The sequence below is a fragment of the Lissotriton vulgaris genome, chromosome 2_1 (assembly GCF_964263255.1).
Source record: "Lissotriton vulgaris chromosome 2_1, aLisVul1.2, whole genome shotgun sequence".
Classification (NCBI taxonomy): domain Eukaryota; kingdom Metazoa; phylum Chordata; class Amphibia; order Caudata; family Salamandridae; genus Lissotriton; species Lissotriton vulgaris.
Window position 1 is genome coordinate 711,665,944 of NC_141687.1, and position 15,908 is coordinate 711,681,851.

The 15,908-nt window shown below is 44.6% G+C and overlaps 1 protein-coding gene across 5 annotated transcripts in view; it reads left to right on the forward strand.

Annotated features, from left to right (window-relative positions):
- SBF2 (SET binding factor 2) overlaps positions 1–15,908 on the forward strand; it is a 2,158,806-nt gene that overhangs the window by 1,929,869 nt on the left and 213,029 nt on the right. For all 5 annotated transcript variants that reach the window (XM_086955965.1, XM_086955960.1, XM_086955962.1 and 2 more), the window contains one exon: positions 7,903–8,030. In XM_086955965.1, coding sequence (XP_086812091.1) covers positions 7,903–8,030 — 128 coding nt within the window. The remainder of the gene's footprint in view (positions 1–7,902; positions 8,031–15,908) is intronic.

Below are 15,908 nucleotides of genomic sequence, written 5' to 3' on the forward strand. Positions count from 1 at the left end.
GGCGGCAAGATGCCACGCCTGGCTGAGATCCGCCAATTTTTCGGCAGACGTCCAGAACACTCTTATGGACATGCCGTTCGATGGCCGTCGCCTCTTTGGCGACAAGGCAGACCACACGCTTGAGCGCTTTAAGGGCTACGGCCAAGTCCTTGGGCCTCTTGGCCCCGCGCCAGCAAACGGGTGCCTTTCGCTCCTTTCGTGGCCAGGGAAGGGGCGCCCCCACACGTGCCGCCAGCCACTCGCTGCACACTGTCGTCCAGCGCGGCGGCGGCCGTGGAAACCGCCGTGGAGGCGGTCGGGGATCCAGGCGGAGTCAGTCCACACCTGCCCCCGCGGCATCCACCTCTAAACCCTCCTAGTCCGTGCTTTTCGGCCCATGTGACGCCAGTGGGAGGCAGGATTCGCCATCACCTCTCTCACTGGCGCACTGTCACTTCGGACAGGTGGGTGCTGCAGATCGCCGAAGGGGCTACTCCCTCCCCTTCGAGACGACCCCTCAAGCCATACCACCGCAACACCACCGCGTATTGGAGGGATCATTTGCGGCTCCTGCAGGAGGAAGTGTCGGCCCTCTTGGCCAAGGGGGCCATCGAGCGTGTTCCTGGGCCAGAAGTAGGACGTGGTTGCTACTCCCACTACGTCCTGGTACCCAAGAAGGGCAAAGGGGGCCTACGCCCTATCTTGGATCTGAGGAACGTCAACGGCTTCCTCCGGAAGGAGAAGTTCAAAATGCTGACACTGGCTCAGGTCTTAGTTTCTCTAGATCCAGGAGACTGGATGGTAGCGTTGGACTTGCAGGACGCGTATTTCCACATCCCCGTCCTGCCGGCCCACCGGCGTTACCTGCGGTTCACGGTATGCCACGAGCACTTTCAGTTTACCGTGCTCCCCTTCGGCCTTACCAGCGCCCCACAGGTGTTCACGAAAGTGATGGCGGTGGTCGCAGCTCATCTGCGCAGGTTAGGGATGTCAGTCTTCCCCTACCTAGACGACTGGTTGTTGAAGGCGGGCTCGCCCCAGACAGTCTGCCACCTCCAGACTACGGCGGATCTCCTGCACCAGCTGGGATTTACCATCAATGTGCCGAAGTCACACCTGTGCCCCTCTCAGAAGCTCCTTTTCATCGGAGAGGTTCTCGACTCGGCGCAGTTTCGGGTTTACCCGCCCGAACAGCGGGTTCGGGATATACAGGCTCTGATTCCGATCTTCGGGCCTTTATCCCGAGTTTCTTCAGGTTGACGCTGCAGCTTCTGGGGCTGATGGCCTTCTGCATCCTTCTGGTGCATCACGCACGGTGGCGGATGCGGGCTCTACAGTGGGACCTGAAGTTTCAGTGGTCCCAGCATCAGGGCAACCTGTCCGACCATGTCCTGATCTCAGAGGGCACTGCGAGACAACTGCAGTGGTGGCTCACGGACCGCGATTGGGTCAACGGCAGATCCCTCTCCCTTCCCCAACTGGAGCACGTAGTTGTGACGGACGCGTTCCTCCAGGGCTGGGGAGGCCACTTGGGAGAGGCGGAGATCAGAGGACTCTGGTCTCCGGCGGAGTCCCGGCTCCATATCAATCTGTTGGAGCTGCGGGCGATTCGTCTGGCACTGAAGGCATTCCTCCCGTCTGTCCGAGGGAGTGCAGTGCAGGTGTTCACGGACAACACTACCGCCATGTGGTACTGCAACAAACAGGGCAGAGTGGGGTCGTGGACCCTTTGCCAGGAGGCTCTGCGCCTCTGGCAATGGCTGGAACATCAGGGCGTGTCTCTGATGGTTCAACACCTGGCAGGTTCTCTGAACGCCAGGGCGGACGAACTCAGACTTCGGTGCTCGATGGATCACGAATGGCGTCTGAACTCGGACAAGGCGCAAGGCCTCTTTCTGCGATGGGGATAGCCTTGGTTAGATCTATTCGCCACCGAAGAGAACGCGCAATGTCATCAGTTCTGCGCGTTGGAATTTCCAAGGCGGCACTCGCTCTGACACGCTTTTCGTCGCGAGTGGACCTGCGGTCTGTTGTACGCCTTTCCGCCTATACCACTTCTGCCCAGAATGCTGAAGAAGATCAAGCGCGACCGGGCACAAGTCTTCCTTGTGGCTCCGGACTGGGCACGAAGGTACTGGTATCCCGAGCTACTCAGTATGTCAGTCAATCCCCCGGTTCGTCTGCCTCTTCAGGAGGACCTTCTGTCGCAGCAGCAGGGGACGGTCCTCCACCCGAACCTGTCCAGTCTCGACCTCCATGCTTGGAGATTGAGCGGCGACAGTTGAGGCCATTTGACTTGCCTCCTGAAGTCTGTAACATCATTCTGGCAGCCAGGCTTCCCTCCACAAAGTCGGTATACGCCTGCAGGTGGAACAAATTTGTGGCATGGTGCACAGCAAAGGCTGTGGATCCCCTCAATGCCCCTCTTTCGGAGGTTCTCCTCTTTCTTCTCTCTCTTGCCCGGCAGGGCTCTGCTCTGGGCACTGTCAAGGGCTATCTTTCAGCTCTTTCAGCCTTTCTGAGGCTGCCTGACCAACCTTCTTTGTTCAAGTCCCCTATCGTTAATTGATTCCTGAAGTGCATCACTCATACGTTTCCTCCTGTTCCCTTCGTGATGCCTCAGTGGGACTTGAACCTGGTTCTTACTTTTCTGATGTGCGCTCCCTTTGAGCCACTTCACAACTGTACTCTTCGCCTTCTTTCTTTGAAGACTGCCTTCCTGGTAGCCATCACCTCTGCCAGGAGAGTGAGTGAGCTCCAGGCTCTATCTTGTAAGCCTCCTTTCCTTTCAGTCCATCCGGACAAGGTTGTGTTACGGACAAGGCCCTCCTTCTTACCCAAGGTAGTCACTGCCTTCCACATTGGGCAATCCATCACATTGCCCACCTTCTTTCTGCCTCCGCACCCCTCGAGAGAGGAGGAGAGGCTCCACCGTCTGGACCCAAAACGTGCGCTCTCATTTTATCTGAATCGCACACGACCGTTCCGGGTGGATGATCAACTCTTTGTTGGGTACGCGGGCGCTAAGAAAGGGAAAGCGGTGCACAAGCGGACCATCTCCCGGTGGATTATCTTGTGCATCCAGGCGTGTTACTCCTTGGCTAAGAAGGAACCACCTGCTGGCCTTACGGCTCATTCTACTCGAGCCATGGCCACTACAACTGCCTTGGGCCGAGGTGTGCCCTTGCAGGACATTTGCCAGGCGGCTACGCGGGCCTCGCTGCACACGTTTGCAAGACACTATTGCCTGGACAGTCAAGACCGGAGGGACGGCCACTTTGACCGCTCCGTCCTCCAGGACTTTCTGGTGTGATTATTGGTTCGCAGACCCACCACCACGGGGATGGTATTGCTGGGGTATCTATTCTAAGGTAAGGAATCTATCACTAACGTGTCTCTTTCAGATGCACAAGTTACTACTTGTGTAACGATATATCTGTAAGAGACATTATTTAGTGATAGATTCCTTACCGACCGACCCATCCTCCCCGTTCTGAGAACCGATATCTAGGGTTAAGGTCATCCCCTTTCAGGGCCCTAGTTTCATGGCACAAGTGTTGGTTTTTGTCATGGCTCTACGCTTCTAGCGCGGAAAAGCTGTGGCTAAGAACTGACGTCAGCACGCAGAGGCGGCGTCTAAGTACTCAGACGACGTCATCACGGCGCCGACGACGGACGCGGAGCCGCAGACGACGCCTACCGACGCGCAAGGGTACTGCTACGCAAAAGTTTCCGGATCCAGTCTGACGCCTGGGGATATTCTAAGGTAAGGAATCTATCACTAACTAATGTCTCTTACAGATATATCGTTACACAAGTAGTAACTTGTGCATCATTTCCATGGTGGTGCAGGGCAGAACAACTGCTGAAAGGAGTCTTCTTTTTTCACTACCACATTCCAATTCAAACAGTCATCACAGATGCAACTCTACAGAGCTGGAAAGCCAGGCAAATGACCATCTGGTCCAAGGGACACAGTCTAAAAAAGGTCTGTAACATGTTAATGTACTGAAATTTAGAGCAGTCAAATCTGCCATTCATTTGTTTCTTCTAGCAAAAAAGATAAAGCTTGTGCACATGGGCAATACAAGAATAAATCATTAACTCCAAAAGCGGGAGTTACAATATCCAGACTTATTTCCCTCGAAGCACAAACAATCTGAAGATGGTTGATAGCCAGACACGTTCAGGTCACAGCAGTTCACCTCCCAAGTGTGCGAAATGCAGTCTGATTCATTTGACAAAGTCTCTCAAGAGAATCACGAGAAAGTCCTACATAAACATCATGTTAACTTATGTGTTCTACGAATGGTGCTATCCTCTGCTGATTTTTTGTTTTTTACAGATGCAGAAGACCACAAAATCCCAGACTTTACCTTCAGGTACTAAGAACCAGAAACCAAAGGGAATTTTGGTTGGCTAATTAGGAACGTTTCTGTACACCTTTTTTCTCCAATACCCCTACTCCCATCGGTCATCGTCAAGCTAATGTACTCAAAAGTGAGTATTGTACTCATAAGTAGGAGAGGCCATTCTAGTGGTGCCTCTGTGATTTTTAACTGTCACATTTCTCTGATCTTCCTTCCCTGTCAGGATAACTACACAAGAGTTGTCCTTGTAGACCAGAGGTTGAAGGATCAGACCCTGCATTCCAGCCTTCTATACTAGAGTTTGGTGCATGGCATCTGAACTCAGACAATATGGTCACGTGAACTGTTCTCAAGAGTGTATGGACAATTTTAAAGGAAGTCAAGTCACCTTTTAAAAGTGGTTCCTATGATTTCAAGTGGAAGGGATTCTGCACCTAATCTGTGCAGAAAAACATTGATCGCATGAAGTGTAATGAAGAAGCTGTACTTCCCTACCTACTTTATTTGCCAAATATGGTTTGCTGTTCTCTTCTTTACTGTTGCATCTTGCTGCTCATACAGCTTACAGAATTATCCTTTGCAACCCTCTTTCTTTAGAGTACCTACTATTTTCTGGAAAGCAATAAAGTTTTTTCTTCTTTAAGACACCATCTCCCCCTTCGGAACTTACAACTCATGAGCTTCCCTTCTGAATGAATCTAGAAATCAGGCCTCCTTAAAGCATGCTTAGTGGAAGGCTGCTTTTTAGTGGCGCTCATATCTGACCTCCAAGCAAACGGAATTCAAGACCTAGGCTCCTATGAACCCTGCACATTGTTCCAGAAGAACAAAATGGTCATGAGGATATTGAAATCCATCAAAACAGGTGATCCACCCACCTCTTGAGTAGAAGAAGAAACACATAGTTTGCCTGAAGGGCAGTATCCGAAGTTTCCAATAAAAAATAAAGACAAGCAACTGCCTCTGACAAGACATGGTGGGATACTGGTAGAGTGCGCTTCCTGAAAGGAGCTGTGACCGTTTTCTAACTTCTCTAGAGTGCTGCCTTTTTAGCTCCATTGTCCTGCTGTTCTCTCACTGGTCCTTTTAAAATGCTTGTGAACACGTTTTTTCTTGTCACTATACTTGAAGTGAATTTTTACAAATTAAAATTGATATGTATTGTAAAGAAATCAAATGCAAATTGGTCACTGTAGCCTGTAACAGGGTATCAAAAAGTATTTTATTTATAAAATTGTTTTTTTACTATTTTAATATCTTGTCAAAATAAAAAGTGCTCCCAGATCCTGTGCATGGGTTGGATAATTATGTGCTTATGATTTCAATGGAGATGTATCTAAAATAAAGTTAAAATTACAGGTAAACCTCTTTTCTTCTTATTTTAGTTTTAATATGTACGCGTTATGTTTAATATATTTTGTGCAAGACTACAAGACTTTGTAAACTTCCATTCACCTTTATATTTAGCTTTGTATTTGCAGGTATGTCACTTCTTATTTATCGTTTACAATAATCAATTGGTTTCTCTTTGAATATGACAGTTTACTATCACCAAACTGGAGTGAATTGAGATTGCCATGCGTAAACTGTAATATCTCTAGAATGCCAACCACTAGTCTCCCAAATAACCATACTTGATGACATAAAATATTTAATTAACATTGCAGAAGGATACAGAATGGCCTCATCATTGTAGTACAGGAGATGTGATCTAGTGGTTGAATTATCTCTTATGAAACACTGTTTTATGCCCTTCCTCCTACCTGCCGGTAAAAGTTTGGGAAGATCGCTTTATTTTAAGGCGCATCTCCTCAATGATCTGCTGAAACTGAATGTACTCAGATGCAGGCTGGCACCCTTTATTAATGCTGTATACAAAACTGAAGATTCACTTTTTCTTTGATGCGTGTTTTGGGATTTCGTAGTATGACGATTTAGTGGTAGAACGCCTTATATCCAACTTTTATAATAAAGCTGTACACATTAATGTTATTGCTTTTCTTCAGTAGTCACTTTGAGTTAGGTGTGACAGATCATTGTTTCTGGTGGTTTATAAAGAGAGAATGGGTTTGAGTTGAGAGAACAGGAAGCAGTGGCGCTCTAAGCAGTGTGATCACTGGATTGAAATGTTCGTGCAGTAGGCACGCGGTGCAGAACAGGACAGGGGGACACAAACCCAATGAAAAAACAACCCCTGCAGTGGTGTAGGAAGGCCTAAACCAAAATAGAAGAAGAACAGATCCTGTGCACATGTTATTGAGGCACGTGGTCCTGCTGTCAGGGCTCGAAGTTGCGTGCAAAATGAAAATTACGTGAGAGTTCAAATAAACATCAAGCACAAATGTTCATGTTGGTGAAGAATGTTTATAAGTCAATTGTTGGTCAGTACAGAAAATATTAGCCAGCGACACGTGTTTCGTCACACCGTGAAGGGGACGTGACTCATCAGCGCTGGAGGCTAGGTGTGATCCAGATCGTGGTGGCGGTATCAGGTATAATGCTGCCCACTTGTTTAAAAACCGGGTAATAGGACGCCGGGTACACCGCTCGTCAAAAGGGGGAAATGAAGTCCAGAGAACGTGCATCCAGAGCTTCTGGGAGGTACCTCAGGTGGAGGAGATGCATCAGGTATGTGCGTTCGAACGGCGTGAGAGGTCCGGGTAATGGATACCGGCGTCCTATTACCTGGTTTTTACACACGTGGGCGGCATTATACCTGATACCACCACCACGATCTGGATCACACCTAGCCTCCAGCCCTGATGAGTCACATCCCCTTCACGGTGTGACGAAACACGTGTCGGCTGGCTATTATTTTCTGTACTGACTTATAAACAATTATAAACAATTGACTTATAAATATTCTTCACCAACATGAACATTTTTGCTTGACGTTTATTTGAACTCTCACGTAATTTTCATTTTGCACGCAACTTCGAGTCCCGACAGCAGGACCACGTGCCTCATTAGCATGTGCCCAGGACCTGTTCTTCTTCCATTGTTTCTGGTGGTGCAGGGTCCAAGCCAAGATGGGGATAAGCTAAGCAGTCGCTGCTATAGTAGGCAATAAATAGGAGTCGTAAAATTCAAGCTTCGAAACATAATAACAATCCATGATTTCCCCAGGCGGTTGCTTAAAAAGAAATTCTGCTTTCTTCATTTTGGTATGTTTCTGTAATGTTATATTTTCGTAATAGCTATATTCTCTTACACAGTCTACCATAGGGCCTAACATATAAAAGAAGAAATATTAATTCATTGGTCATTGGTGGGAATAGTTCAGGTAACAAGGAAATAAGCCTAGAAATTCGACCAAAGATTCTTTTTTTTTTCATGTGAAATAAGTATCACAATAATGTGATTTAGAAGATGCCTGCAATATTCACATTATTCTACAAAACCGTGAGTAAAGTCTTCTAAAAAAACAGAAAAGAACCACCATCTTTAGGCAACATATTTCTTTTTATATTGGTTTTCAGTTTTTATGCAGCAGTTTCAAGTGTTTTAAAGCATTCTGTTTTATTATGATGTTTTTGATCTATGATTATTTTAGGAACGTTATTTGACGATAAAGGAGATAAGCATTCCAAGAAAGGAATTTGTATATGGGAATGTATTGACAGAATGCACAAAAAGTGTTCAGTGTTCTTCAACTATCTCTATGCGCCAACAGAAGTAGAGGTAGGACACAAATTATATATAGTAACACTTAAACGTATATGTCTTACATTTATTCAAATTTTCATCTGTGGATGCAGCATTTCTTGTGCCTATTTTCTTCACAATTGTAATTTATTGCCTTATATTATGTCATTATGTGTTAACATTAAGCATGATTTACTATTTGCTGAGTGTAAGACTCAAATTTGTTTTACATCTGTTAAATGAGGAAGTTCTATAGTTGTTATGGCATTAACAAAGCAGGGGCTATCAAAGCTTCTGTCTGGTGCAAAATATGTTAGAATAATAGGTATACTGGATCATTATACCTTAGAAACCTTGAACAAACTTTGCTGGCTGTTATGTTCAGCCTCTGACATAGTTTGTCTTCACTATTTCCTGCCCTTTCTCCTTAATCACTAAAAGCCCACCCCAAGGACTTAAATACGGGCAGTAGTCCAGCAAGATGACTCAGTGAGTTGAGCGCTTTTTGCATGTTTGGTAATCACCAATCGAGTATTCTTCAGGATGGGTGTTTGGTTTGTGAGTGTGATAATTTTTACCCAGCAGCAACATCACAAGTCAACATAATCTGAGCAGATGACAAAGAAGATAAAATGATAGGACTCCTTCCATGTAATCTTGTCTTCATCTTTTTCAAGCTGCAACCTGACAGGAACTAGCTTGAGCATAGGTTGTGACAGACACAGATTCCTGCGGATAGCAACTCATTTCCAATATGTAGGATGAAAGATAAGAAACATGTAGCCACTCAGGCTAGAGCAAAAATCATGAGTGTTCAAATCTGGTGGGTGTTCATGATGGCATCTTAGATGACATTACAATGTGTTTACCTATGGTATGAATTAACTTCGCACTAGCATGCACTTTACGCCATTTCAAAGTCCTGTTACTGTGTTTGCCACAGTTTTCTAAACAGTTGTTAAGTGTAAATGCATAATAATAGATTTACTAGACATGTCTGCAAACCACAAAATCCGTAGGTCATTGACTTAAGCAGTTTTGACAAAGCGAGTGCCAAACGTTAGTGCATTGAACCTCACATCAGTCATTAAGTTTCCAGAAACATTTTGCAGCGGGAGAGAAGAAATGCATTTAAGGGCATCTTAAACTAAGTTAGGAGGTGGGAAGGGTTCATGGTTACTGCACTTCAGCTTTTGTAATATGTAGCAGTCAAGCAGACACCCTAACAGTGCCTAGAAAAGCTGGATACAAAATGGAAGTCCTGCTGGGTTTTTTCCTCCTTGACAAGAAGAAAATCACGTCATCACATTCCTTCTCGAATAAATACCTATACAGAAACATATACAATCTTGATGTCTGATACTCTTTAAAAACAAGAGAAGACAGAATAGCATCACTGTAGCTTGAAAGATCCCTTTTATAGCCAGATTTTTTTTATCATATCAGGCCAGCTCCTCAAAGGCTTGAGGACCCCATTCCAAATGGGGTATACAGAGTCTAAAGCTATTTAGAGGTTTTCCACCTGAAAGAAACTGGCACACTGATAACCTTTTATTCCATTCCATGCCGAAATAATTGTTTTGCAAATGATAACAGTTCATGACTTTCTCCTAGCTACCAAAGAGGAAGACAGAAAATGAATCACCACATTCGCAGAAATGAAATATCCAGAATGTGTCCTACACCCATGAGACCATTCCACCATGCAGAACAATAGCCTCTGATCATCCCTGAGGCCCAAGCATTCTAAATGTTACTAGCAGGTCTCAAATGGCATGTTCTCCTGAAACCTACCATTCCCTTGCATCCACAGAGCCTCCCGCTGAACAATGAGGTTTTCTCTGACCTCTGAAAGAGATGGAAGGACCAGCACAAGGACAGGATAATTTAGACCTAAATCTAACAAGGATGGTTGCCAAGCATGAGTCCTCCAAATAAGAACAACATTCGCTATGATTTCAGTTTAATGTAGAACATTCCGTAATGAACAAAATTAAATGAGGAAAATACGGACAGCTCAAGGCTGGAGCTCCCTCTTTCTAGGGGAGATGTTATCTTTGCATTGAGAACAGTTAGAATTCTTTACATGTCCTGTGAAAAGGGTAGTTGCAAAATATCCACCAATGCAGGGATACCACTTTCTGACAACTAGTAGAATACTTCCATCTGGTGTCTCCAATAGTTCAGTCTATCTGGTGGCTTGAAATTTAGACCACCGCCATACTTAGCTTGCTCTGTGATCAAGCAATCCAGGCAGAAATGGCAATAGCCATTACTTGTGTCTGATAAATTCTTGGTTAACTGCCCCACTCTCAATAGGCCATAAACTGAACGAAAGACAGATTGTTTACCCACCCCAGTTCAGCTTGATCATGGCAGGGCTCTTTAAAACAGTAGAATAAGTTAACTGCTGAGTAATTTTGTGTTTCAACACCACTTTGAAAGTTCCCTGCAGCATGCTTCCCACTATACAAGGCTTGCATCGCCTCGATCAAAGCCATTAACATTCTGAAGATTGCTGTGCTATTCCAGACTTCCATCTACTCCTAACACCAGCCTACCTCATTGCTCCTGTCCTAATTTAGAAAGACTGAGTCAGAGTAGTGCAGCCCTGCCCTATGATGGGCATCTTTAAGGATGAGGCTCTCCAACATGGGTCTTATGAAACAATGTGGTGTCAATTAGAGACAGTCTAATGCCACATTGCCTGTCCCAAGCCATCCCTGAAAATGCACAGATTTCTTCTCGAATATACACTCTAAATTGTGGGCTACGTATCTTTTTTCAACCAATCAGAAGTTTCTAATTTAGTAAAGTGAGCTGCACACAAGAGAGCTCTCTACCAATTTATTGTAAAGCGCTCTGATATCCCTCTGGATCTTGTTCGCGCTATATAAAACTTTACAAATAAATAATAATAAATAAAAATAAATCCCTCCTAACCCTCAATAGATTGGTAATGTATTAGGGCACTGAAGCATATCTAAAGGTTAGGCAGGTATATAGAGAAAAAAATGGAGGTGGTTCTGATGGGAAGAGCAGATACAATCCCATTATCCTGTCATCATTTCCATCAGGGGGGTTGAAAGTGATTGAAAATGAAAAACCTATTGAGACTTCGAAAAGTTTGGCTTGGGTGTGTCCTTTTTTTGGGTACTTGAAAGATGTTGTTCCAATGTATATTATTTTTTCCTGCAGATTTCTAGCTTTAAGAATATCCTTCAAGTTCCAATTTGCATCCAAATACATGTTCCCCCAGCAACATATGTCCACTTTTGGCAATTGTGGTTCAATGTGACATCATCTGGGACTTTGCTTGCCCAAGATGTAAGATACCGACTGGCACGTTAGGCCATTTTCAGTTTTTTCTACATCCTATCGACATGGTTCCAGAGCTCTCTGTGCCTCCCCAGTGAAAGTCCTCAGCTTTCAACAGTGACTAGGTAAAATGCATCTTTGTAAGGTTTCCGGGGTTTAAAAGCTCTTGTACATGCTGTTAGAAAGACATCTTTTTCAGATCAGCATGATAGGCTGTATGTGGTGTCTTGTCTCCAACCAAAATCCATTGGCCTAAGATTCCTGCTCCTCAATGCACCCGAAGCTCATCGGAGAATGGGAGGCCAAATTATTTTTGGCTGAGGCCTCTGACGACACACCAAAGAAATACCTGTCTCATTCAGTCGACTGAACAGAACGATATCTGATCTACCCATTACAAATACAAACGTGCCCTAGAATTGAGAGGAGTTATTTTTCCTCAAATTAATGTTCCTAGGACTATTAAGGGACTCAGTTATGTGCGTTGCCCCCAGGTTTCACCACCACATGCCCCAGCCTCGGTACAGTTCTCAAAGAAGCAAATGCTTTGCCAGCACCACCCATTGATCACACTCACTTTCAAAATCAGCAGACATTATCCAGCTGAGAAGGAAAAGTTTTCTACCTGTTGTCATGGCAGTCTCAGATCAGAATGCCTCTCTAAAGATAGTAAAAAAATACTTTCATCACGTTTCCTGACCCCGTGGAAAATCTGTTTTCAGATATGGTCAAAGACTGCCTGGATGCCTTCAAACAAATCCTGAAGTGCAGCTTGTTCGCTGCTGATATGGGGGATCGGTTGATGGTCATTCCCCTTTGCTGCTATGAATGCATATGCTGCTCAGGCTTCTCGGGAGATGTCATTCTGACTTGAATGCACATGTCATTTTAATGGTGAATGACTCTTTGGTAAGAATGATGTCTCCTTCCTTTAGTGATTTATAAATAATTGAGTCACATAAACATTCTTGGGAATGACTGGTGAAACAACACAGTTTAGGAAGATTCAGGGTGCAGCCCCTTCAGCAGCAGCTGCTACAACTGATCCAATTTAGAGATGGTGCCATTGGAGAAAAGAGGCATAGGAATTTGCTATATTTCTTGTTGCCCAATAAGGACAGAGGCTTGAGACCCATTCTTTTAAGTTCAATAAAAGTTTATTAAACATAATATATAAGGTATCAATACAAAATACAGCAAAAGAATTATGTGGAAAACGGGGAGGGAAGGGGAAGCATAGGAAGAAAAATCAGAATAAACTTTATAATTGAGGAAACAACAACAAACTTATCATGGGCATTAATGAGTAAAAAGAAAGGGCACAATGATTAAACAACAAATCAAATACAAACGAGGATATGCAAGTAATAATGTTGAAAAAGAAAGGAAATGACAAGGGCATCAGGGGGGTTTGGAGACTTCCTGCTGAGCAGGTCTTGGACAGAATGAACGAGTTGTACAGTTATCTAAATACATTGTGACAGGAAGCCAGGGATCCACACGTTTGACTGCCAACTGGGCAGGGAAAACAAAAGCAGTATCAAGTCTGTGATTATGACATACATTATACCACCATGCTCTGAAAGAAATGGTAGAGGAAGTTTTCCAATTAATAGTAATCTGCTGAAATGCAACAGCCAGTAGCAAATCAACAATACGAACATGAAGATCAGTCCCATCCCAACAAGGGGAAAGACTTCCCAAAAAGAGATGTGTTGGAGACAAGGGAATACAGGTATGGAAGATGACATTAATTTGAGCCCAGACCTGTAACCAAAAATCATGTACATGCTTGCAAAGAAATAACATATGAAACAGGGTAGCATTAGGTGAGGAGCAAGACCAACAAACATCTAGAGTGGCAGAGAAACGCTTGTTAAGGGCAGAAGGAGTGTGAAGCAATCGATTGTAAATGAAAAACATGGATTGTGTCAAGGACGCCGCTCTTGATGTTTTACGGACCTTTGTCCAAATCTTGTCCCAAAAGGAAACCGGCCATGATGTGGAAAGGTCATGTTCCCACTGCTCCTCCACCTTAGACTTGGGCCTGGTAAGTGTATGTGCATGAAGGTGCCTGTAGAAAGTAGAAGCTTTAGGAATAGCTCGTAGGGTAGAGTGAAGTCGGAGAGTAGGGTCAGGAGAAATAGAGGAAGAGTATGTTTGCAAGAGTCTTGTGTAGACCTCCATAACCGCTGCTTTGAGTAGGAGGTATTTGGGAGCAAAGGATGAGGGCAAATCAAAGGTGGGACAAAGGGTGTGGAAAGGCAAAAAGGTGGAATGTGAGAAGAGTTGCGAAATCCAGAGCAGTCCCTTGGACCTCCAAGATCTCCAATAAAAGGGTTTACGATGGATTAAAAGGTACTTGTTATGCCAAATAGTGGATGAGAGAAAATCAGCAACAGACGTAGGGGGGGGGGGGTGGGATTAGAGGATAAGAGGAGTTTGACAGTAAATTTATGAATGGGGGTGGGAATCGAGGAGGGTTTGTGTGAAAAAGAGATATTTTCAGCGAAGGAGAAAGGGGAGAGGAAGAGGCGCTCAACCTTAGTCCATAGAGGACATGGGGAAGCAGGATCTTGCAACCAAAAGGAAGCTTGACGCAACAAAAAAGCCTTCTGATAGGCTGGGAAGTCCGGAAAATTAACTCCACCTTCAGAGGCCGGGCGAATGAGCCTGGCAAGGGACATTCTGGGTTTTTTATTATGCCATAAGAAGGAGGATAAGATCGATTTGATTTTCTTAAAAGAATTGGCTGGGATCAGGACAGGGGTATTAGAGATTGTGTATAAAATGATGGGGGATAACATCATCTTAATAGTGTCCAAACGACCCCACCAAGACATGTAGAGAAGGTGCCATCTAGCTGTAAGATCGGATATTTTCTGAGTACATTTAGTCAGGCATAAGGAGACGGTGTCAGGTATGGAAGGGGTGATGTGCAATCCTAAATATTTAATGTGGGAGGGGCTTCAGGCAAAATTGAAGGCACTGAAATCAGGCTTAAAGGTGAACTTTGTCGGTGGTAAAATCTCACACTTATCATTGTTGAGCCTATAACCAGAAATTGAGGAATAATTCCGCACTTCCTCTGGGAAAGCAGGGATGGAGACAGTGGGATTCGAGATGAAGAGTAAAATATAATCGGCGTATGCAGCAAGTTTAATGGAAGACTCCGCGGTCTGAAAACCATGAATGTTGGGGTTCTGGCAAAGCTTGGACAAGAAAGGTTCTAAAGCGAGATTGAAAAGGAAAGGTGAAAGGGGGCAGCCTTGGTGAACTCCTCTACCAAGGTCGGAGTAGGGGGAAATTTGGCCATTCACATAGACTGCAGCTCGTGGGTGAGAATACAACAATGAAACTAAGGAAATACATTTAGGACCAAAGCCAAACCATCCAAGAGTGTGAAAGAGATAGGGCCACTCGACCCTATCAAACGCCTTCTCAGCATCCAGGGCTATCGCTGCAAGAGAATGTTGGAGATGGGATGATTTCAACAGTATGTTAAATAAAAGCCTGGTGTTATCGGTGATATAACGACCTTTAACAAAACCAGATTGCTCTTCGCCTAGGAGATCAGGAAGTAAATGAGCTAACCAATGACTTAGTGAAGAGTTTATAGTCAATATTGACAAGGGAGATGGGCCTGTAATTCTTGCAATACTGCACATCTTTTCCCGGCTTGGGTATTAAACAAATGTGAGCGTCCGAAAAGGTCCCTGAGGAGGCACCTAATTCAACAAAAGTATTGAGAAGGGAGTGCAATTTGGGAATCAATAGCTTGGAGAAATGAAGATAGAACTCAACGGTAAAACCGTCTGGTCTAGGGGCTTTATTGAGTTTGAGACGCTGGAGTGCGATGAGCAATTCTTTCTGTGAAATGTCAGTATTCAAAAAGAGATCGAGAGGGAAATGTGCAGGCTTTTGTATGGTCGAGAAGAAATGTGTGAGAGAGGGAAGAGAAGGTTGGGTGTCAGAGGTGTAAAGAGTCTCATAAAAGCGGGAAAATGCAGCAAGGATATCGGCGTCTTTGTGCTGTAAGTGAGCATTGGTGTCAAAAACCGATTCAATATTCATCTTGTTATGCTTGAACTTTAAGTAATTGGCAAGGATTTTACCAGCTTTATTTCTACCACCATAAAACTTAGCGCTTGACTTTAGCAAATATAAGGAAGCATCTTGAGGAGACTTTTCATTGAATTTAATCTTAGCAGCAACTAGAGCTGTCAGACTATCTTGGGAACGTGAGGTGAAATAGACGTGTTCCAATCGCTTAATGTCATGGAGGAGAGTTTTAGTGAATTAGCGAGCAGTCCTGCGTTTCTTTGCGACATATCCAATAATGAAGACGCGTGCAGCTGCCTTGAAAGCGTCCTAAACAGTGTGTTTTGAAATGGGCGAACATCATTAAACAAGAAAGATTCATCAAAAAAAGCAGTGAAGGAAGTGGAGAACTTGGGATCCAAGAGGAGGGTATTGTGAAACCGCCATCTCTTGGGCCCGTCAACCTTAGGGATCACATCAAGGCTGACTACAACCGGGGCATGATCCGAGAGTAAAATTGGACCAATTGAAGCGTTTGAGCAAGAATATGGGAGA